We start from the raw sequence: 20,604 nt of genomic DNA, 5'->3' as shown, positions 1-20,604 counted from the left end.
ATCCACAAAAACAACCTCTGCCCTCCATCCTCCAGAGATAATCCCCCATCTCCTGTCCACACTACCACTCTTTTGTTGTGGACGGTCTTTTAATAGCCTGGTTCTGTCTGCTTTGTCTTCTCTTTGAGTCAGAACAGCTCCTTCACCTTCCCTTTTTTATTGTCCTTTTCGCTTGTGATCGCTTGCTTCGGTTTTCCGCATACGGCAACATGAACGTCACTCAGGTGTTGGAGAGTACCCTCTCGCCAGGTAATTTTTGTTCCCGTCCCTTCTTGTATTCAGATTATGTTATTAGTTTTCAAGGCATCAGAATGACTAACAGGCTATTTTGCTGGCAACTATAGATGCGGCGACTCGTTCCCATGCCGAACAGCAGTTGGCCCACGCGGCGGAGGTTGACTTCGTAAGTCCTAGACTTATCCCGTTGCTAGTAATTGGTCTTGTATCAAGCATACTAATCATAACTCTTTTTCGCCGGACTTTAGGCCCAGTACCTTGTCACACTCGGTCAGGAACTCGCAAACGAAGATTCCGCGTCCCACATCCGTACCGCTGCCGGTATCGCTTTGAAGAACGCTTTCACTTACAGAGACCTCGCAAAGCTCCAGGAGGTCCAAACAAAATGGCTACAGCAAATTACCCCAGAAATCAAGGCGCAGGTCAAGGAGCTTGGCCTCAAGACGCTTAACTCGAAGGACGGCCGCGCCGGCCAGTCTGCCGCCCAATTCATCGTCTCCATCGCTGCTATCGAACTTCCCCGTAACGAGTGGCCGGAGCTGATGAACATCCTCGTCCAGAATGTCGCGAGTGGTTCCGATCAATTGAAGCAGGCCTCCCTGGTCACCATCGGCTTCATTTGCGAGTCCCAGGATGCTGAGCTTCGCGAGAGCTTGGCTGCCCACTCCAATGCTATCCTGACCGCCGTCGTTCAGGGTGCTCGGCGCGAGGAGCAGAACATGGACATCCGATTCGCCGCCATCAAGGCTCTCAGTGATTCCGTTGACTTCGTGCGGTCGAACATGGAGAACGAGGGTGAGCGGAACTACATCATGCAGGTTGTGTGCGAAGCGACACAGGCCGATGATCTGCGTGTGCAGGCGGGCGCATTCGGTTGCCTGAACCGTATCATGGGTGCCTACTACGATAAGATGCGCTTCTACATGGAGAAGGCTCTGTTTGGCCTGTCGATCATGGGAATGAAGAGCGAGGAGGAGGATGTGGCTAAGTTGGCCATTGAATTCTGGTGTACCGTTTGTGAGGAGGAATACGCTATTGAGGATGACAACGCGGCGGTAAGTCTTGTCCATCATCTGAGAACAGCTATGCTATGGATATCGTAGCTAATTGTGAGTCAAATAGGCACAAGCAGAGGGTCTCCCCGAGGTCCGGCCCTTCTTTGGCTTTGCCCGCGTCGCCTGCCGGGAAGTCGTTCCCGTCCTCCTGCAGGCCATGTGCAGACAGGATGAGGATGCCACGGACGATGAGTACAACGTCTCTCGCGCTGCTTACCAGGCCCTGCAGCTCTACGCTCAATGCGTGCAGGGTGATGTGATCCAGCCTGTCTTGACCTTTGTCGAGGAGAACATCCGTAACGAAGATTGGCGCCACAGGGATGCTGCAGTTGCGGCATTCGGCGCCATCATGGATGGTCCCGATCCCAAGGTCCTGGAGCCTCTTATCAAGCAGGCTCTTCCCGTCCTCGTCGGCATGATGCAGGACAGCTCCATTCAGGTCCGTGATTCGGTCGCCTACGCTCTTGGCCGTGTCTGTGACTTCTGCTCTGAAACCCTTGACCCTGACGTGCACCTCCAACCCCTCATCACTTGCCTGTTCAACGGCTTGGCAAGCTCTCCCAAGATCGCCAGCTCCTGCTGCTGGGCCCTGATGAACGTTGCCGATCGTTTTGCCGGCGACTATGGCGCCCAGACCAACCCTCTGTCCAAGCACTTCGAGGACAGTGTCAAGTCGCTCCTTGCTCTTACTGAGAGGTACGCCAGTAATCGAAGCTTCATTTTAACTGTCTAAGCCCGGCGCTAACTTAATTGCAGACAAGACGCAGACAACCAGCTCCGTACTGCTGGATACGAAGTGCTGAACTCCTTTGTGACCAACGCTGCCAATGACAGCCTTCCCCTTGTGGGCAACCTCTCCGACGTCATGCTTCAGCGCCTGGAGCACACCATCCCCATGCAACAACAAGTGGTTAGCGTTGAGGACCGCATCACCTTGGAAGAGATGCAGACTAGCATTACTAGCGTTGTACTTGTATGTTTATCCCATTTCTGGCATTCATCCGGCTGTGACTGACTTTCTAGGCTGTCGTTCAACGTCTCGAGACTGAGATCAAGCCCCAAGCCGACCGCATCATGCAGGTCATGCTTCAGATCTTGGCCACTGTTCCTCCCAAGTCCAGTGTACCTGATGTCGTATTCGCCACGATCGGTGCTATTGCGGGTGCCTTGGAGGATGACTTCATCAAGTACATGGACAACTTTGCCCCCTTCCTGTACAAGGCCCTGGAGAACCAGGAAGAGCCTGGTCTTTGCTCTATGGCCATCGGCCTGGTCAGCGACATCTCGCGTGCGTTGAACGAGCGGGTGCAGCCCTACTGCGACGGTTTCATGAACGCTCTTCTCACGATCCTGAGGGTAAGGAACTAATCCTCGCTACATTAAGACAAACAACTGCTAACACTGGCCTTAGTCCTCGACCAACGTGCTGAAGCCTGCAATCCTTGAGACATTCGGTGATATTGCTCAGGCTATTGGCACCCAGTTCGACACCTACCTCAACGTTGTTGCTCAGGTTCTTCACCAGGCCTCTGTTGTGACGGCCAGCAACGACGTGACCCCCGAGATGCAAGAGTACATTGTCTCGCTGCGTGAGGGTATCATGGATGCTTGGGGTGGTATCCTCCTGTCCTACAAGGGCAAGCCTCAGGGTACGTTATCTTCAGAAATGTAGCAACGAACACTTCACTAACGTGATATAGTCTCCCAACTGCATCCTTTCGTGGATCACATCTTCCAGTTGCTCCACACCATTTCCCAGGATTTCAACCGCAGTGAGGGTCTGATGAGGGCAACCATGGGTGTCATTGGGTATGCTTCCTTCATTCTAACAATTCTGGCCTAGTGATTAACATGCTTTAGTGATCTGGCTGATGCCTTCCCCAACGGCGAGTTTGCTGCCTACTTCCGTAACGACTGGGTCACCAGTCTGGTCCGTGAGACGAGGACCAACAGGGAGTTTGGATCTCGTACCATTGACACCGCCCGGTGGACTCGTGAGCAGGTCAAGCGTCAAATCACGATGTCCACTGCCGCAGCTATGGCGTAAGCCGCTGTTTTGTGCTGCTATTCAAACCCAGGTGCTCGCTTCCGAGACCGCACCCCTAGGAGGACGACCTCATCCGTCGGTGCTCTCAGGGTAGCAACGACATTGTCTCTGCTCCCCCGAGTACCCGTCCCCACACGGGAACCCAAGTCGCATTGTGCTACTGATTGCTCAGATCCTAGGGTTCACTAGGCCGTGCCCAGTGAATCAGCGCATAAGGGCTAGTGTTTCCACAGACCCCGTATATCACCATCCCTGCCCAACGACCCTCTCCCTATCACCGATGTATGACACATTTCGAGCACCCCCTACCCCTTTCCCCGCACCTTCCCCTTCTCCCCCTCCCCAACACCTCGGCCCTCTGTCCGGCACGAACCCCCTGCTTTCGGACCCCTGTTGTCATGACATCTCGCAATGCATGTTTGCACTTTTCCTTCCGGCCTTTTTGTTTCGATCTTCTCCTCTACTATTACTATCCACTTTGCCACATCTTTGCACCCCCCACATCAGTTTTAATTAGACAGAGGTTCTTTAGCATTATCATGTATGCCCGAGAAGTCATGTAACCAACCCCCTTTGAGAAACACTGTCACGAATCCCTTGACCCTGCTCCACGTATCACCTCATCCTACCAAAAGACCTGTATAGAGAATGGTAAAAAGCAAGAAACAGCATGAGAGCAAATAGTAATGCGTAACCGAGTGATTGTCGGGATAGACTTGTCTTCATACCCGAGTCCATTACCATGGTGATCAAAGCCCAAGGTATGGGATGTGGCATTATATTGTTATGCACGAGTCAAATATGCGGCCTGCACAGTAAACAAGATGAAGTTCAAAATATTTAAGAGCCCTATCGAAATTGGTTTCTACTGAAATTTGTCATAAGCGTCGAACTTGATGTTCTCAGTACGAAGTGAAGGCCGAGAAACGTGTTTCTGCCTGAGGCATGGATTGAAGCGGTGAGAAACACGTGACTGATAAGGGCACGGATCGGCAGCCCTAGTGGCCGCACAGCGAAAACTTCTCACCTCCAAAAGACCCGCGAGATTCTTCCTCCTACACTCGATCTTACCGACGTCGTCGACACATCCCTCGAGGTATGTATCATTCGTTATTTCGCCCTATTCTACAGCCTCCCAGCTAGTCTGAGGGAGCAATCACCATGGAAATCCGCATATTCGGCCTTGCTGGTGTAGTAACCGACAGCATACGATGATCGGAGGACCGGGTGATACGCTTTCCTCACTACGGCACGGGCTGAAGAACCCTTGTTTATGCAAAAGGGGCACTCTTTGCGCTCGAGGACTACTGGTGGCTGACTATTATGGACCCAATTCCTCACCGATGGTGTGAGGACTGGGCATCGTAAATATTTAGATACCTCATATCCTTCGATTCCTCGATTTGAGAATCTCGATTCTACACCGTCAAAATGGTCAAGACTTCCGTCCTCAACGATGCGCTTAACGCCATCAACAACGCCGAGAAGAGCGGTCGCCGTCAGGTCCTGATCCGCCCTTCCTCCAAGGTCATCATCAAGTTCCTTTCCGTCATGCAGAAGCACGGTATGTTCATGTCTACGCATTACCAAATGCCACAAGAAAAGAAGAGTTCCGGGCACTTGCAAGGTCGATCCGTCAAGGTGTTGAATGAAGAAAAATTCGGGTTGATAACTAGGCGACGGTTATAGACCAACCACGGCTTTCGCCCTTTAAGTGCCCGAGATATTGACAAGTGTTGTTTACAACATGGCGGCGATCTTACAAGTTTCCGGAACTCTTTTATTTCTTCTGTGTTTGGTTAACTTTTAAATCACCGCAACAAATTGCTGATTATCTTTCCTTCTTCAGGCTACATTGGCGAGTTCGAGGAGGTTGACGACCACCGCTCCGGCAAGATCGTCATCCAGCTCAACGGCCGTCTGAACAAGTGCGGTGTCATCAACCCCCGTTACCCCGTTCAGCTCCGTGACCTCGAGAAGTGGGCCACTCAGCTTCTCCCCTCCCGTCAGTTCGGTTACGTCGTCCTGACCACCTCCGCTGGTATCATGGACCACGAGGAGGCTCGCCGCAAGCACGTTGCCGGCAAGCTCCTCGGTTTCTTCTACTAAAAAGTTTACCCTGGAAGATTTTTTTTGATGGCGAGGATCTAGTTTGTGGTGCGAGGGATGAACTCTCGTGGCTTGGCGGAGTTGGATCGATACCCGGCAGAGATGTCTAGATAGTTATTGATCGAGTGATCTCGCGAATGAACTGATCCCAGTCATCATTATTGTCCCACAACATATGCAAGTAGCGTAATCATTAGCTGCAGAGTAGATCTAAGACTTGGCCGGGCCGAGGTCTGACCGCCGCCCCAAGTTTCCCCGCAACATCTCCCTTATCCATTTATCAACACCATCTTTAACCAGCCCAACTCACAACTACATTCACTCACTACCTCCCTATCTTCTCCAATTTCTATACTTGAGTCCTGTAAACATGCCTCTAGACACAATATACCTCACCCGCCATGGCGTAAGTCCACCACCCATCCCCATACTCCTCCCCTCTCCCCCTCCATATCCTATCCCCAAGACTAACAATATATCTCCAGCACCGCCTCAACTGGACAATCGACTACAAAACCGGCACCTACCACGCCCAATTCCCTACTCCAACCGGTAATCCAGCAGATCCAACCCTAACCTCTCACGGCGTGCGCCAATCCCACGAACTGGCCGCCCATTTCACCAGCGACAACATATCCCCCAAGCCATTCCGCATCTACAGCAGTCCATTCTACCGATGTCTGCAGACAATCCAGCCCACAGTCGAAGCATTGAAGCAGCAGCAGGCAAACACCACCCCTGGTACCAACAACGAACCCCCCGCAATCGACACTCACGCCGAACTAACCGTCCGCACTGAACCCGGCCTGGGGTACGTTGCCCCCTCCACACCAACTAACCTATACAGAAACCGATACTAACCATATAATAAAAATACATAGAGAATGGTTCGGTCCAACAACCTTCTTCCACCACCCAACCCCCGCACCGGCCTCAATCCTATCCACTCACTTCCCTACCATCCTCCCATCCCAACATGAACACACCTACAAACCAATCCTCCACCCCTCCACCCGCGGCGAAACCATCGCCCAACTCCACGACCGCGTCGCAACTACCCTCTCAGCCCTGATCACCTCCGTCGACGAGGAAATCTCCACTATCGAGAAATCACTCCCTCCTGCCCAACGGACCAGTAAAGCTATCCTGATCTGCGGGCATGCTGCCCCGCTGATTGCTATGGGACGGGCCTTGACGGGGGATATGCCGGGGGATTCTTCGGTTGAGGACTTTAAGGTGTATACGGCGGGGGTGAGTACCTTCGTGAGGAGGAGGGGAGGGGAGGGGGAGGGTAAGAGTGTTAGGGACGATGGAGAGGAGGTAGGGGATGGGGGTGAGCTTGCGCCGGGGACGGAAGTACTACTAGATGGAGGGGTGAAAGTTCCTGATTGGAAGGGGGGCAAGGGAGTTGCTGGGGGGTGGGAGTGTGTGAGGAATGGGGATTGTGGGTTTTTGAGTGGTGGGGCGGAGAGGGGATGGTATGTTCATTTCCCCTTTATTCTTCTTTTCTTCATGTGTGCTTTTGACTTATTGTAATCTGGTGATGGTGGTTGGTTGCTAACTGTTCGCTGATATAGGCACTTCGATGGTGATGAGTCGTTTGATACGGGTCCTATGGCTGGGCCGTCGGCTACCCCGACTTCTAGTGTGGAGTCGTCGGTTGAGGCTGATTTGGGGGGGAGTAAGTTATAGATAGAAGGGGCTTTGTGTGGATGTGGATGTCATCGGGGATAAAGTACACTCAGGCTGTAAGTAGTAAATATATTGCGCTAATAGACTAGATATCTTGCCGCATTAGGCGGTATGGAAATATGATCGCAACTATCAATACATCATGAACTCAAGTTTCAAATCACCGAGTATACTCAATACAAATCTAATGGCTCCGCTATGGCTAATTCTCAGTTGGGGGTATCGTGTTGGGTGCGTTCTCGCCCGTCTCTCTCTGTTCGTTCTCGCTGCTCTGCTGAGCCTGTGTCTGTGCCTCACCAGTCGTACCTGCGTTGGTGGCCTCTTCCTCCCGTCGACGCCGCTCTTCTTCCTCTCTCGCACGCTCTGCGTTCCGGGCCGCTTCTGCAGCGTTGCGCACTTCCACGTGTCTCTCGCCCACGCCGGGAACCAAGCTTGCAATGAAGAGCGCCAGGGACCGTTCCACGCGTCGCAGTTGGTATCGCAGTCCGGTTGGCTGAGCAAGAGGAACATTCCCTTGGCCTGTTGACTGCGTGCCGGATGGTGCTGGGGCCGGCTCGTCCGGAGCAAAATGAACCAGTCCTTCCAGGTGTCGTTGCACTGGCGCCACAAGCATTCGATACAATTGCTGTGGGACCCCGGTTTCTGACAGGAGCGAGACGAGGACGGCCAGAGTCACGTACACCACGCGAGACCATGTGCCCGGTTCGCTGAACATGTAGCAAAAGAAATACAAGCGCACAAATAGCCACATGCGTCGGAGATTGCGCGTGAAGCTCAACTGTCCGTTATTTTCGAGGCGCTGATTGAGTACGGCCTGTCGGACGATGTTCTCCATGACAACTGCGTTTGCGTTGTGAATCTCCGGCGGGGCACCCGTACGAGGCGCTGAGGCTCCAGTTGGGGAGTGCATGGCTCGGAGCGCATCGAGAGAAGACTGCATCGTTTCTGCGCCGCGGGGAGATGCAACCAAGGCTTGATAGCCGTTTGGAGACGAGAGGAGGTACAGAGGAGCTTGCCCTGGTGTGGGATTGGGAGGTCCAGATAGAACAGGTGTGGGCATGGTTCGAGCTTGCGAGACGCGGAGCTGATCGGCGCGGGTATAGATGTTGAAGACGCGGGTAAGCAACGATTCAATCGAGCCGTCGCGTTCAGCATGTGGGTTCTGATATTGGTCGTCGAGCAGAGCGAACAATTGTGTACGTATGCGAATGATGTGGTCCATTGGGGGCGCAACCCCTCGGTTCAGTTGCTCTTCGCCAAACGCAATCTGGTTTCTGAGGATCTGTAGGCGCAATCGGACTTCTTCGGGGAAATTGCTATTGGCATTGGTTGTCCCCGACAGGCCGGAAGCCAATGTGGAATCAGACGAGACGGACGAGTGTCCTGGGTGCGACAGACCGGGGGCTACGTGTGGCCAACCAGGTTGCTGAGCAAACGAAGCTGTTGTCGTCGTGGAAGTAGCCCCCGCGGTGCCTGCCGCGACGCCTCCCAACGGTCCGCCCCGTTCCTGCATGTCAATCTGTCGGCGAATAGCCTCGATATTCCGTCTCAGAGCAAGTCCGATCTCTGCCTCATGGGGAACTGCGGGCAATGCGGGGCCTCGATACCTGATCTCTTGTCCGTGGGGCAGGTGCTGCGGCGTGAATCGGTTCGATGCGAATGGACTTTGAGGTGCGGGATGTCCTGAAGCTCCCCGCGGAATTGGAGCAGGAGCTCGGGCAGAAGTTGAAGCATGGGGAGCTGGGGCGGGAGGAAGGACGAGGTGAATGGAATACTCGGTATCCTGAGAAATCATCACTGTTAGCATATGCCGGCTACAGGGGGTGTATGGAGATAGGAGTATGCGCACATTTGATGACTCTAACACATCATTCAGCGCCACGGCATCGTTCGTCAGGGGCTTTCCCCGGTATATCAGCCTTTGAGTCTCAGGTGATGGTTCGCTCGGGATGGTCTGCGCGATTCGAGCTTTGAGAGAGGAGATGGTGATGGACGGGGAGATGTCGTGGAGAGTGAATCGGTTGGGGGGAGGTAAAGATGGACATAGCACATGTAGTACAATGCTCTGTGAAGATTCCGCCAGAGCGGGCTGATTGTCAGAAGACGCGGTCATCCTGGAGTTGTTCTGTCCTTGCGGAGGGATGTTGGAAGTAGACGATCACAGGCGCATAATCGTAGTCGCAATGCTCACTATAAGAGAGACAGCAGAGTATATCAGAATTAACTGATAGAAATCCAATCAGTCACGTCGAGTGCACACAATGACAATCTGAACAAGTGGTGACTGGCAGTCGATGTGCATGAACCAGACAGCCAGGGACCGCGGGAGAAGTATACAACAAGCCGGAATGATGACGGTGTCCTTTTCAGCCCTGAGATGTGACTGGCCAGAACGACACGAGCCAAGCAATATGAAGCAGAACAACTATAATTGTCAGTTGGACACGATATCACATTCACGCCTACAAGCTGTCCAGAACAACGAAGCACCTAACCACACAGATCAACAAACAGATCGGAGACAGGCAACCATAATGACAAGTGAAGCCGCGCGGACGGAGGGGATTCTGCCCGGCGGTGAAGCAGCAAACCGATGCCGGATCACGGGTTTTTGTGTTTTGACTGTCATAAGATTGACGATCCCATCCTGCAATCACAGCTGCTTCCTCGGTTGATCCCGGTTCCGTGATCAGAGGGCAGGTGTTTCGCACTTGTTTCTTTTACTTCCCCCCTCTGGGATGACTTGCTCCGAGTAGAACCGCATTATGGCCCTGTGCCTGACCAGCCGTTCTGCCCTGTGTTGCCGGAAGTTCGCAGTCTCCCCTCATGGGGAGAAGGTAGGATTGATGGAAGTCTCGTTGCGGGCCACTGGTCGTCGTAAGACCGGTGCCAGGCAGTTTTCGCAGTCCTGGAAACAATATCAGCATCAAAATTCCCACGAAAACCCTTCCCCTCGAAGCACCTTTGGCTCCCGACTCCGTTTTGCCCTACGCAACACCAAAGTCGAATGGTATCCCATCCCCGTCGGTCTTGGTATCGGCCTGCTGGGCTTGCTGCAGTTCTACAAGGCCCAGCGGGCGGAACGTGAACGTGCAGAGAGAGAAGCTGCCGGCGAGACTTTTGATTTCGAAAAAGCTCCTCCCCGTCCAAAGCACCGACTGAGCGGACCATGGCAGGTCCAGATTATGTCCACCTTGCCGCTCAAGGCCATATCGCGGCTCTGGGGACGCTTCAATGAGATTGAGCTGCCTTATTATTTCCGTGTTCCGGGATTTAAACTCTACTCTTGGGTCTTTGGTGTCAACCTAGACGAGGTTGAGGAACCCGACCTTCACACCTATCCCAACTTGGCAGCCTTCTTCTATCGCAAGCTGAAACCCGGTGTTCGGCCTCTGGACCCTGACACTCGCGCTATTCTTGCACCCTCCGATGGACGTATCTTACAATTTGGATTGATTGAACGTGGTGAAGTCGAGCAGGTCAAGGGTGTCACATACAGCTTGGACGCCCTGTTGGGTGCCGCGACCCCGAACCATGCCGACCACACAGATAAGTTCACAGACCACCAGGGCGAGCCGGCCCAGGGAACCGAAGCCAAAGTACTGGCGGACGCTGAGTTTGCCAAAATGAACGGCATCTCCTATACGCTTCCCACGCTCCTGGCAGGAGACCAGAGCGGTGCCCGGAAGCGTTCTGCATCTATCGATGCATCCACCCCATACAAGGCCTCTGCAGAAGCCGAAGTCAAGGCTGACCTGGCTCGTGGGGATGGTGCGCCGTGGTACGCCCCGAAGCCGACGTCCAACAATGCTCTCTACTATGTTGTGATTTACCTTGCTCCGGGTGACTACCACCGCTTCCATTCGCCTGTGCCGTGGGTGGTGCAGAGCCGTCGTCACTTTGCGGGTGAACTGTTCTCGGTGTCCCCGTACCTGCAGCGCCACCTGCCGGGTCTCTTCACCCTCAATGAACGCGTCGTGCTGCTGGGCCGCTGGCGTTGGGGTTTCTTCAGTTACACCCCCGTGGGTGCTACGAACGTTGGCTCGATCAAGGTGAACTTTGATGCTGAGCTGCGTACTAACAGCCTCACCACGGACACCGCGGCCGACATGGCAGCCGCCGCTGCGGCCAAGCGTGGTGAGCAGTACCCTGGATTCGTTGAGGCTACCTACCTCCACGCCAGCCAAACCCTGGGAGGTCACCCTCTGCAGCGTGGTGAGGAAATGGGTGGATTCCAACTTGGTAGCTCAATCGTGTTGGTGTTCGAGGCGCCAGTGGGCACCCGTAAGTCCTTCGACGCGGGCTGGGAAGAAGGCCGACGCGAGGGAGGATTCAACTGGACCATTGAGAAGGGCCAGCGCATTAAGATGGGAGAGAAACTCGGATTCGTTGATGTTGAAAACTGAGGGTGACATACGGGCAGAAGTTCACCACCAAAAAAAGTCATATAGACCAATTTGTGCACCACCGGACGAAGATCCGAGGCGCTTGCTTATGTATCATACACTTTTTCTGTACATCTCAGCTATTAGCTGATCTAATAATTAAACTGTTTTGAACCTACTCATCTACATACTGAATCGTCGATAACCCGATAAGAAACACGTGACTGATAAACGGCAGTCCATCCATGAAGCTTTCCATCCGTTCTCCAACCAGCATCAACAAACACTCTCAAATCCCCACGAATCATGGCCAATTCACAATAACTTGCTTCCAACTGTATCCAACATGCCGCGTCATCATCATCTCCTCCGTCGACACCCCGCACCAGACACCTCCTCCCCCTCCGACAGCACCACCCCCCACCACGCACCGCAACAACCACCCCCGGCGCCCCAACGCGCCAATCGCTCGCGCCTCGGCCACCACGCGCAATTCCAAACCCCTCCGTCCCAAGGCCTCTCCATTCCCACGCTCCATCCTTCCTCCGGAACCTTTGACCCCGACCATCCCCTCCACAGTCACCCCAGCCAGCATGCAGCCCACAACCCCGCCGCAACAGCCGCCCTGTTCTCCCTATTCGGACGCGGCGTGCATGGCCGTCCGCCCAATCACCCAGCGGACCAGATGATGGACGATGATGAGGATGTTGAGGACGAGGAAGAAGAAGAGGAGGACGCTATCCCAGAAGAGTATGACGGGGTCGGATTCAGCCATGAGACAACACTCAGTTCCATCGCCCATCAACGTACCCGGCACCGACAGCGGCAGTTCCAGCGGTCCATTTCCGAGGAGGACGGAATGCTTCCTGCTCATGATGTGGATGCGGCGGGGCCTTCTGATATCGAGGACGAAGAGGAAGAAGAAGTGGAACATGATGAGCAGGTCGAGGAGGATGAAGAGGATGTGGAGATTGAGCCGGAGGCTGGTAGTGAGTCGGAGATGCTACATGAGCGAGGTATGTACCCTTCCCACCACCCACTTTACAGCTACCTAATCTATACAACATGTCAACTAATTATGCAAACTATGTACAGAGAAATCCCCAACTCCCCTCCCCGCTAATCTCCGCGAAATCTCCTCCCTAGCTAGCTGGACCGTCTCAACTCATAAGCCCGGCTGCGGCGTGACTGCCCTCCGTCACCCGTCTCCAACGCAGTACTGGCAATCTGATGGCCCGCAGCCGCATACCCTCACTTTGCATTTCTTTAAACTGGTGGCTATTGTGCGCATCAGGGTGTATCTGGATTTCGAGATGGATGAGAGTTATACACCTACTAAGATGACGTTTCTCGCGGGCATGGGCGGGAATGATCTGGTTGAGTTTGCTAATTGGGAAGGTGAAGGGCCGTGTGGGTGGGTTGATGTGGAGTTGGAGGGCGTGGGAGGGAGGAGTGGGGGGTGGGTTACTACTAGTGCGCAGAGGCAGGGTGGTGCTGGTTCTGGTGCTGGTTCTGGTGCTGGTGGAGGGAAGAAGCAGAAGAAGTCGGGAAGGAGGAGGAAGGGGAAGGGGAAGAGAAGGGGCGGGTTTATCTTTGAGGATCCTGACGTTGATGTGGATGAAGATGAAGAAGATGATGATTATGACGATGACGACGATGAGGATGATCCGTATGCGGGGAATGTGCTCAAGGCCATGGTCATTCAGATGCGAATCATTGAGAATCATCAAAACGGCAAAGATACGCATGTGCGCGGGTTCCAGGTGTTTGCGAGAGATGATGAGAGAAAGAGGGTGGGGAATGCGCCGTCAGCGTCGGCGGATGGTCGTGTCCGGAGACACAGTGCCAGACGGTCGTTGAGAGCCAGTACGCATGAGGATATGGAGCGTGATGGTGTTTCCAAGGTGGTGACGAGTTTGGAGGAGCCGGATTGGATGGGCGAGCCTGTCATTCGGTAGTAGTCATTCATTGTCAGACTCGATTGATAGCATTTCGCGGAGTTTTAGATACCCCCCTTTTACAACATACATCAATATGTCATACACGCAGCAGCTGTCATACACTCCCCCCCCCAATACTTAATACGTAGTACCAGTAAGACGATCACGAGAGTAGCGTGGGTAGTAGTAATGTAATTATTATATTCATCATTTAGATCTAGTCATATCTCATGCGGGTCACCCGCCCAACAATCAATACTTTTTCACCCATCCCATCATGCCAAACTCAATTAACCTACTTCAACAACTTCTCCAGCTCGGCGGCAACAGCATCACCAACCTCGCTAGTGGTAGCCTTACCACCAATGTCACCAGTACGAACACCAGACTCGAGGACATTGCGAACAGCAGCCTCAATAGCGCGGGCCTCATCGAAGCGACCGAAAGAGTACTGCATCATCATAGCGACGGACAGAATGGCAGCAACGGGGTTAACAATACCCTTGCCGGCGATATCAGGAGCAGAGCCTGCACGCGATTAATTAGTAAACCGCACTTCCACCCTAGCAGAATTCAGAATTGGGGGGGAGGGAAACATACCATGAATAGGCTCATAAATACCATTAACCCGGCCCTTCCCATCGGGAATACCACTCAAACTAGCACTAGGCAACAAACCCAAAGAACCAGGGATAACACTAGCCTCATCACTAATGATATCACCGAAAAGGTTACTCGTAACAATAATGCCGTTCAACTGGCGGGGGTTCTTAACCATAATCATAGCGGCCGAGTCAATCAGCTGGTGCTCAATCTTCAACTGAGGGAACTCCTTCGCCATGACCTCAGTGACGGTCTTTCTCCACAGACGACTCGTAGCCAGCACATTGGCCTTATCCAGACTCCACACGGGGAGAGGGGGGTTGTGCTGCAGGGCAAGGTGTGCGGCGAGGCGAGTGATGCGCTCGATCTCGGCGCGGGAGTAGGGCTCTGTGTCCATGGCGTAGCCGCTGCCGTCGTCTTCCTTGCGGTCTCCGAAGTAGATACCACCCGTCAGTTCGCGGATGATGTTGAAGTCGACGCCCTCGCAGACTGAGGCTTTCAGGGGGGAGTGCTCGACCAGGGAAGGGGCGGCGAAGTTGCACGGGCGCAGGTTGCCGAATGTGCCCATTTCTTTGCGCAGCTTCAGGAGACCTTGCTCCGGGCGGACGGCGCCGGTGCCCCATTTCTGTTCGCAGAGTTAGTTGTTGGTGGTGGTGGTGAGGATGGTGGTGGGGGGGATGTACCGGTCCACCGATGGCACCGAGGAGAACGGCATCGGCGTTCTTGGCCGCGGTCAGGGCCTCGTCGGTTAGAGGGTTGCCGGTGGCGTCAATGGAGGCCTGTATAGTTGTAGTGTCAGCGTTTTATGGTCTTGTTATACATAGGATTTGATTGGGACGTACACCGCCCAGCAGGTGGTCCTGGAGGTTGAGGGTGATGTCATCGCGGCTCTTCTCGATGACGCGGAGAACCTGTGGTGAAGCATAGTTAGCATTGAGGGAGTCTGGAAGCTCAATTCGGAGCTGAGCATGATCTGCTAACCTTGATGGCCTCGGCGGTAACCTAGATTGACGTTGGCATTGGGTCAGTCGATTGTCCGGAGCTGTACAAGGGTATAGGCTCAGCGCGGACTCACCTCGGGACCGCAGTGGTCACCGGCGAAAACGACAATGTTGAAGGCGGGCATGATGAGGGCAAGTAGGGTAATAGTCTGGCACGGGGAAAAGTGGACGATTGAGCGGAGGAGAGCGAGGTATAAACTACAACTTATACGGACTGGCGGGGCAGTTGGCGAGGCTCCCCGCGCCGACACCGGAGCCACTGCCGGCCCTAGTCCACCCCCGGTTTAGCGCGGCGTGTGTACTTTTACCCACGCTTACCACCGGAGTTACAGCTATTATTAACATTGACTCACTGTAAATGTGTCCACTCTAGTAGTCCCGATTAAAAATGCTATCGACGATGGCGGCGCCAATTTAATCACACGAAAAAAGCATTGAAACAAAGACAGAAGCCATGCAAGTAGAAAGTAACACAAAGCACGCCTCCAATATCGTCCCATTTTTGCCCTGAGACGTCTGTACACCTAGCCTTATATGCCGCAGTCCCGCCCATCACATATACTAAGACATGACCGATATCCTCGAGCCAGAGAAAAGAAATAGAAAAATGAAGAGAGACATGGGGTAACGGAAATTATGGGGAGACTTCTGGGTCACTCTGAACTGTCCAGAAACAGCCAGAGCACCAGAACCATGCAGAAATTATCTGACCCGGTCTGGGAACATCCATAACTCCTCCAGATCCCGGGAACGTAGCCCAACGGGCATTATCGAGTTGACTGGTAGCTAGAACAAGCCAACTTCAGCCACGAACTGTCAGAGCATGACTTAGTTCTTCTTGCCATTGCGCATGGCCTTGCGGCTAGCAATGTCGCCCTCCACCAGCCACTTGCTTGCCTTGACCAGCTGCACAACGTTGATGAACTGCTTCAGAGCCATGACGGGAGCCGAAATGCCGGTGATCACCCAAGGCCAGAAGCTGTCGATCTTGTTGGCGCGCGCCATCTCCAGAGCCCCAGCACTCCATGGGCTGGCAGTGCTCACAGGCTGCAGGAGGGAGGGAGACAGAGTGGGGGAAGAGAAAGAGAGCAGGTACAGGCCGATGAAGAACAGCTCATTCAGCGCGCAGCAGATAAACAGAACGGTCTGTGGCGCATGTCAGCATGTTGACCGAAAGAGACGCAAACGAACAACGAACCCTGCTGTGGTAATACTGGTACAAGACCCAGCTGCGGCTAGCCTCCACCTTCTTGTGGCTCTGGCTGGAACCTCCCATGCTCAAAGTCGCGTACATGTGCATGTAGTGACTGGCCATGTCCAAAGCGATCAAGCTCTGGAAGATAATGGCCCACCGTGGCCAGGCGGAGCTCAGGAAGACGAGCAGACACGCGGTCGTGCACCGATCCGTCACCATGTCCAGCACCGCGCCAAATGTGGTAGACTGATTATAGTAGCGCGCCGCATATCCATCCAGAGCATCCAACAGACACGACACGCTGTAAAGGAGGGAGCACGTCCGCGGGTGCAGAGGCATATAGTAGAGGGAGGCCATCGTCAACACAACACGCGCATATCCTAATCCCATCCAAGTTAGGTGTTGTTAGACTGCAATAGGATCGCTGAGCTCTTACCGATCAAGTTCGGGGCAAAAAGAAACACGTTTTCCTCCACATCACCATCAGCAGTGACTGCTGCACCGTTCTTTGGCGATTCCTGCAAGGTTCCGTTAACGGCCGGCGATGGGTCGGTTGCCTCCAGCTCAGCGGCGGCTTTCTGTGATCTAGTTCGGGGGCCCATCGTGGCGAAAATAATATGAATGCTGAAACGGAAGTAGAAGTAGTTTGTAGGAGGTTCCGGAAGGGAAAACGCCTGGGCGACGGGGAGTTGACGGAAGAAGGAGAAGCTCTATCCGAGGGGTTCCACGAGGACGGCGAGTGGACCGTGTCCGAAGCAAGCTTCGAGTCAATCGGAGCAGCAAAACTCAGTCGGGTAAGAAGGCTAGAGAGATGGAGACAGTAACGTTAGCACGTCTTACAGTGTCTCACTAGAAATGGACCACGAGGTCAAGGCAAGTTCAGATAGGGTGAGAGAAGACGACGGCGCCGGAGATTCTCCTGAAAGCTTTGTGGAACACGTACCTTCTGCTTTTTTTGCGACGCGCCTGTGCCAGAAGCCAAAGATCACAGGATTCGAGTCCACAACAGAGAATAATGTCACTGTACAGAGAGCCAACAGAAGGGAAGTCGTAACTATCTTAACAGCGCGTGGAAGGGCAGTCTGTCCACGTTGGTCAGGAGAGGAAAATGGCCATGTGTGAGGTTTGGCGATAAGGTTGGGGGGTGATAAGAAGGAGCCACTCACGATGCGGTCACCTTAATTCATCCGCCGCAATCCGAGGAGTGGTGCTATAGCACTGATCAAGACAGTTGATCACTGAAACTAAGTGTCAATGTGCAACAACGAGTTCCAAGAGGAGCCAAGTAATGATATGAGAGAGATTTAGAGAGGCGGGTGGTCAGGAGAAGAAGCTGTTCTCTGTTTGCGGCCAGCCTTACATCCTCTTCCGGGCCGGTCCCGACCAAGAGTTGCCCGTGGACCCTGATCTACCCTTCCCATACATCAATTAGAATTCAACCTGCAATTAATTCTTTACTCAAACTCCCATTCTAAAGTAGTGGCGTGTAGACAAAACAAAAGAAATTAGTTGTCAAGGACTGCGTATGTACAGATGTAAACTATGCAAAGCTCTCGAGAGCAGCACGAACCAAACGAGCAGCAGAAGAAATAAGCTATATACAAACAGGCATATTCTCTATCAAATGTTAAAAATCTTCATTATCATCTCCGTGACCTGCGCGGATCTGTCGCTTCTTGCCGACGCCACTCTCGAGACTCCTTTGTCCCCAAGCTGCCCAGTCCTCCCTCTAGCCGTCGCTCCCACCCGCCTAATCGGACTACCAAGCAGGTGGCATTGTCTCCTTCACGGGTCACCTCCGTCGCAAATTTGACCACGTCGGAAGCACCCTGGTCGGGGGTCTTGGCTTCCTTGACGATGTCGACGACCTCTTGGTCTAGGAGCGTGCCGCTGACTCCGTCCGACATGAGTACCAAGAATGAGTACTCGGCTGGGCCCATCTCGATGCGACGGATCTCTGGCTCTGCCGAGACACCGATGCGCTTGGACTGGACGTCCCCAAAAGATCGAGTGTTGGCAAGCCCGCTCATGCGCTCTTCTCCAAACGAGTCTGTCACAAACGTGGTAGCGTACCGTCGTAACCGGGAAGCTTCAATAGGCGACGAGGGGTGATGGTTGGACGTGACCGGGATGGCTTGGCCGGTCAAAGTGGAACACAAGAGGATCCGGGTATCTCCGACATGCGATACAAGCAGGCTAGATGGAGCATTGGGGTGCCAGAACGGAGCGGGCGTCGGAGTTGAGATGAGCGCAATACTGGCCGTGCTGCCTCCCTTGAAGCGATTGACCCCGCCAATGTTCAACGATCGGGAGCGGCTTGGGCCATACAGGATATCATCCTGATGCATTGGCTGACCGACCTTTGTGAATTCATCGTCTCGTTTAGCCGCTTGTGCCGAAACAAACTCCAGATCAGTCCGGAGAAAGGCATACTCCAAGATCTCCTCAATGGTGACCCCCATGCCAGAATCCACATCCGTCGTCGAGTTCTGTTTTCCAGCATGTGTGAAGTGAGGTGGAACGAATCTCTTGAAATAGCCGCCAACCAATGTCTTCCAGTTCTGCACAAGGATCTTCTCTAATTCTCCGATACGCTTAGAGTTACCGCCTTGTACTATTGGCAACGCTCCGGATGAGGGATCCGCGCCCCGCGGGAACTGGCCGCTTGAGCCTTGTCGGAGACTCGACTGTAGTTCAAAGGCGGCCGCGGTATCCTGAATATATTCATGAAGCCAGTCCTTCAGAAAAGTACTGCACTCCGTTCCGCCATGGCCGTCAAAGACGCCGAAGTAGAAGACCTGCGGATCCCCGCTCGCGGTGTCGGCCCCGCGGCTCTCTCTGGGGACAGGGATAGTGCCAGTCTTCTTGATCGTCAAAGAGGCCGGTGGACGCTTCGCAAAAGCGGGTATATCGATGACACCAGCCTGGTAGGCATCTTCATTGTAGGGCCGGGTGCCTCGTAAGCTGTGTGCACCAAAGTGGTGTTTGGCACTCCGCAGTGGGATGCGAACGACAGTGGTGTCCCGGTCGACAAGGGGCTGGAATGCGGCGGGAGAATGCGAGATCTCGCCCGTATGGGGGACCGACTCTGCACGAGGGAGTTTGTGGAAGGGGGCCAAAGGACCCCGGGGATCCGGATGTAGCGAGGACGAGGGCAGATGAGTGACGAAATAGTCGTGGAACTCGCGACGCTTGGTGGGGCGGATATCGTCAGGAACAATATACTTGGTCGAGTAACGACAATGCCGAGACCAGATAATATAGACTAGAGAGGAGACAAGAAAAGGTTAGCTAGGGGGGATGGTGAGACGCGAATGCAGGACGACCATGCAACTCCAGGCCGATCTGGCTGGGCGCAAGAAAAGGCGCGGAGATAAGAGAAATCTGGGGGAGGCGGCGAACTCACGATAACTGTCAGCCAGGGTCCGGACCTGGACGGAGACTCGCTTGGCGGGAGACCCAATCATGAAGGCCGAAGCATTGGTAGGATGATGTCTATGGAAAAAAGTCTGGGAGAGCAAAGTAGAAAAACACGAGCACACAAAGGGAGGTGCCGGACACGAAGCAGGAAGAAGGTTCTTTGCCTTTTATCGGAAATCCGCGGGGGCTGCTGATTTTGCGGGCCGAGCAATCAGCGCGGCGGAGAAACACAACGGCACTTCTTCTTACTACTTCTACTACTACTTAGTACTTCCACTGCTACTTGTTTTGTCTCTCCCTCCCTCGCAGCAATTCAACTGCAATGTTTGCTGCACCCTGTGACTTATACTTCAGGCAACAGACTCGGTACCTTTTCTGTTGCTAAAGGGTGGAAATAGTGGAACTCTCCAACTTCTCCCCCTTTCCTCTCACCAGTAATCAACGCTTGAGTCTTGTCCCCGTCTATTCGACTACATACATCATTGGAGCAGCAGACTGGAAGAGAACAAACAAATCTCACTTGCGGTATTCTAGACCGTCTCAACGTTTCTTCAAGAAAACAAACAGATCCCTGGAATAGGATGAGAACATCCACCGTATGCGCTCTCGATCAATGTCTCACTACACTAAAACGAGGCCCATCAACTACACATCTGACAACAAGACACGCATTCAAAATGTCCACTACTAAGCAAGCTATTCTAACCACAAGAGCAATTGGATCAAAGGTACAGGAAAATATTTCCTTAGCTACCGTTATGAGTCTATCATAGCGGTCAGAAACTCTCCAGTAAGCAGGAAAACGTGGCAGCAGCAAGACGGCAGCCATACACGTATATGTGATGCTACCAGTTGGGTCTCCGAATAAACACATCACGTCAATTAGTCGGAGAACTACCCGGTCTGATCCGATAATTCTT

At 53.5% G+C, this 20,604-nt stretch overlaps 9 protein-coding genes across 9 annotated transcripts; 5 read left to right on the top strand and 4 right to left on the bottom strand.

Moving 5' to 3' along the window:
* The first annotated feature begins 105 nt into the window (after window positions 1-105).
* Window positions 106-3,481, top strand: BO79DRAFT_30260 (karyopherin beta). The gene is made up of 9 exons (XM_025689044.1): window positions 106-249; window positions 345-403; window positions 486-1,292; window positions 1,360-1,988; window positions 2,049-2,265; window positions 2,316-2,648; window positions 2,704-2,941; window positions 2,993-3,101; window positions 3,153-3,481. The coding sequence occupies exons 1-9, from the start codon at window positions 210-212 to the stop codon at window positions 3,337-3,339; spliced, it is 2,619 nt and encodes an 872-aa protein (XP_025538207.1). The 5' UTR covers window positions 106-209; the 3' UTR covers window positions 3,340-3,481.
* A 928-nt stretch (window positions 3,482-4,409) lies between these two features.
* BO79DRAFT_209778 (40S ribosomal protein uS8) lies at window positions 4,410-5,474 on the top strand. Its single transcript, XM_025682667.1, has 2 exons — window positions 4,410-4,903; window positions 5,189-5,474. Exons 1-2 carry the CDS (start codon window positions 4,771-4,773, stop codon window positions 5,446-5,448), a joined length of 393 nt encoding a protein of 130 aa, XP_025538206.1. The 5' UTR covers window positions 4,410-4,770; the 3' UTR covers window positions 5,449-5,474.
* A 279-nt stretch (window positions 5,475-5,753) lies between these two features.
* BO79DRAFT_269193 (phosphoglycerate mutase family protein) lies at window positions 5,754-6,984 on the top strand (the record flags this gene model as incomplete). The annotated part of the gene is made up of 3 exons (XM_025687175.1): window positions 5,754-5,854; window positions 5,934-6,259; window positions 6,330-6,984. Exons 1-3 carry the CDS (start codon window positions 5,819-5,821, stop codon window positions 6,982-6,984), a joined length of 1,017 nt encoding a protein of 338 aa, XP_025538205.1. The 5' UTR covers window positions 5,754-5,818.
* A 212-nt stretch (window positions 6,985-7,196) lies between these two features.
* On the bottom strand, window positions 7,197-9,627 carry BO79DRAFT_288475 (uncharacterized protein). The gene is made up of 2 exons (XM_025688688.1): window positions 8,990-9,627; window positions 7,197-8,923 (listed from the first exon to the last, which is right to left on the bottom strand). Exons 1-2 carry the CDS (start codon window positions 9,251-9,253, stop codon window positions 7,343-7,345), a joined length of 1,845 nt encoding a protein of 614 aa, XP_025538204.1. The 5' UTR covers window positions 9,254-9,627; the 3' UTR covers window positions 7,197-7,342.
* Window positions 9,628-9,805: 178 nt separating this feature from the next.
* Window positions 9,806-11,700, top strand: BO79DRAFT_209777 (phosphatidylserine decarboxylase 1). The gene has a single exon (XM_025682666.1). It carries the CDS (start codon window positions 9,906-9,908, stop codon window positions 11,544-11,546), a length of 1,641 nt encoding a protein of 546 aa, XP_025538203.1. The 5' UTR covers window positions 9,806-9,905; the 3' UTR covers window positions 11,547-11,700.
* A 171-nt stretch (window positions 11,701-11,871) lies between these two features.
* Window positions 11,872-13,538, top strand: BO79DRAFT_246278 (anaphase promoting complex subunit DOC1; the record flags this gene model as incomplete). The annotated part of the gene is made up of 2 exons (XM_025685546.1): window positions 11,872-12,541; window positions 12,621-13,538. The coding sequence occupies 2 exons, from the start codon at window positions 11,872-11,874 to the stop codon at window positions 13,481-13,483; spliced, it is 1,533 nt and encodes a 510-aa protein (XP_025538202.1). The 3' UTR covers window positions 13,484-13,538.
* Window positions 13,539-13,678: 140 nt separating this feature from the next.
* leu2A (3-isopropylmalate dehydrogenase LEU2) lies at window positions 13,679-15,221 on the bottom strand. Its single transcript, XM_025684825.1, has 6 exons — window positions 15,144-15,221; window positions 15,050-15,070; window positions 14,911-14,979; window positions 14,752-14,847; window positions 14,066-14,693; window positions 13,679-13,993 (listed from the first exon to the last, which is right to left on the bottom strand). Exons 1-6 carry the CDS (start codon window positions 15,192-15,194, stop codon window positions 13,761-13,763), a joined length of 1,098 nt encoding a protein of 365 aa, XP_025538201.1. The 5' UTR covers window positions 15,195-15,221; the 3' UTR covers window positions 13,679-13,760.
* Window positions 15,222-15,444: 223 nt separating this feature from the next.
* On the bottom strand, window positions 15,445-17,351 carry BO79DRAFT_246276 (CDP-diacylglycerol--inositol 3-phosphatidyltransferase). The gene is made up of 4 exons (XM_025685545.1): window positions 17,208-17,351; window positions 16,701-17,067; window positions 16,268-16,644; window positions 15,445-16,215 (listed from the first exon to the last, which is right to left on the bottom strand). Exons 2-4 carry the CDS (start codon window positions 16,864-16,866, stop codon window positions 15,898-15,900), a joined length of 861 nt encoding a protein of 286 aa, XP_025538200.1. The 5' UTR covers window positions 16,867-17,067; window positions 17,208-17,351; the 3' UTR covers window positions 15,445-15,897.
* Window positions 17,352-17,871: 520 nt separating this feature from the next.
* Window positions 17,872-19,778, bottom strand: ptcA (type 2C protein phosphatase PTC6). The gene is made up of 2 exons (XM_025681265.1): window positions 19,671-19,778; window positions 17,872-19,529 (listed from the first exon to the last, which is right to left on the bottom strand). The coding sequence occupies exons 1-2, from the start codon at window positions 19,729-19,731 to the stop codon at window positions 17,908-17,910; spliced, it is 1,683 nt and encodes a 560-aa protein (XP_025538199.1). The 5' UTR covers window positions 19,732-19,778; the 3' UTR covers window positions 17,872-17,907.
* Between the last annotated feature and the right edge of the window lie 826 nt (window positions 19,779-20,604).

This window comes from Aspergillus costaricaensis (genome assembly GCF_003184835.1).
Source record: "Aspergillus costaricaensis CBS 115574 unplaced genomic scaffold BO79scaffold_21, whole genome shotgun sequence".
NCBI lineage: Eukaryota > Fungi > Ascomycota > Eurotiomycetes > Eurotiales > Aspergillaceae > Aspergillus > Aspergillus costaricensis.
Note: the sequence above shows the minus strand (reverse complement) of the source record. Positions and strands in the feature narration are given on the sequence as shown.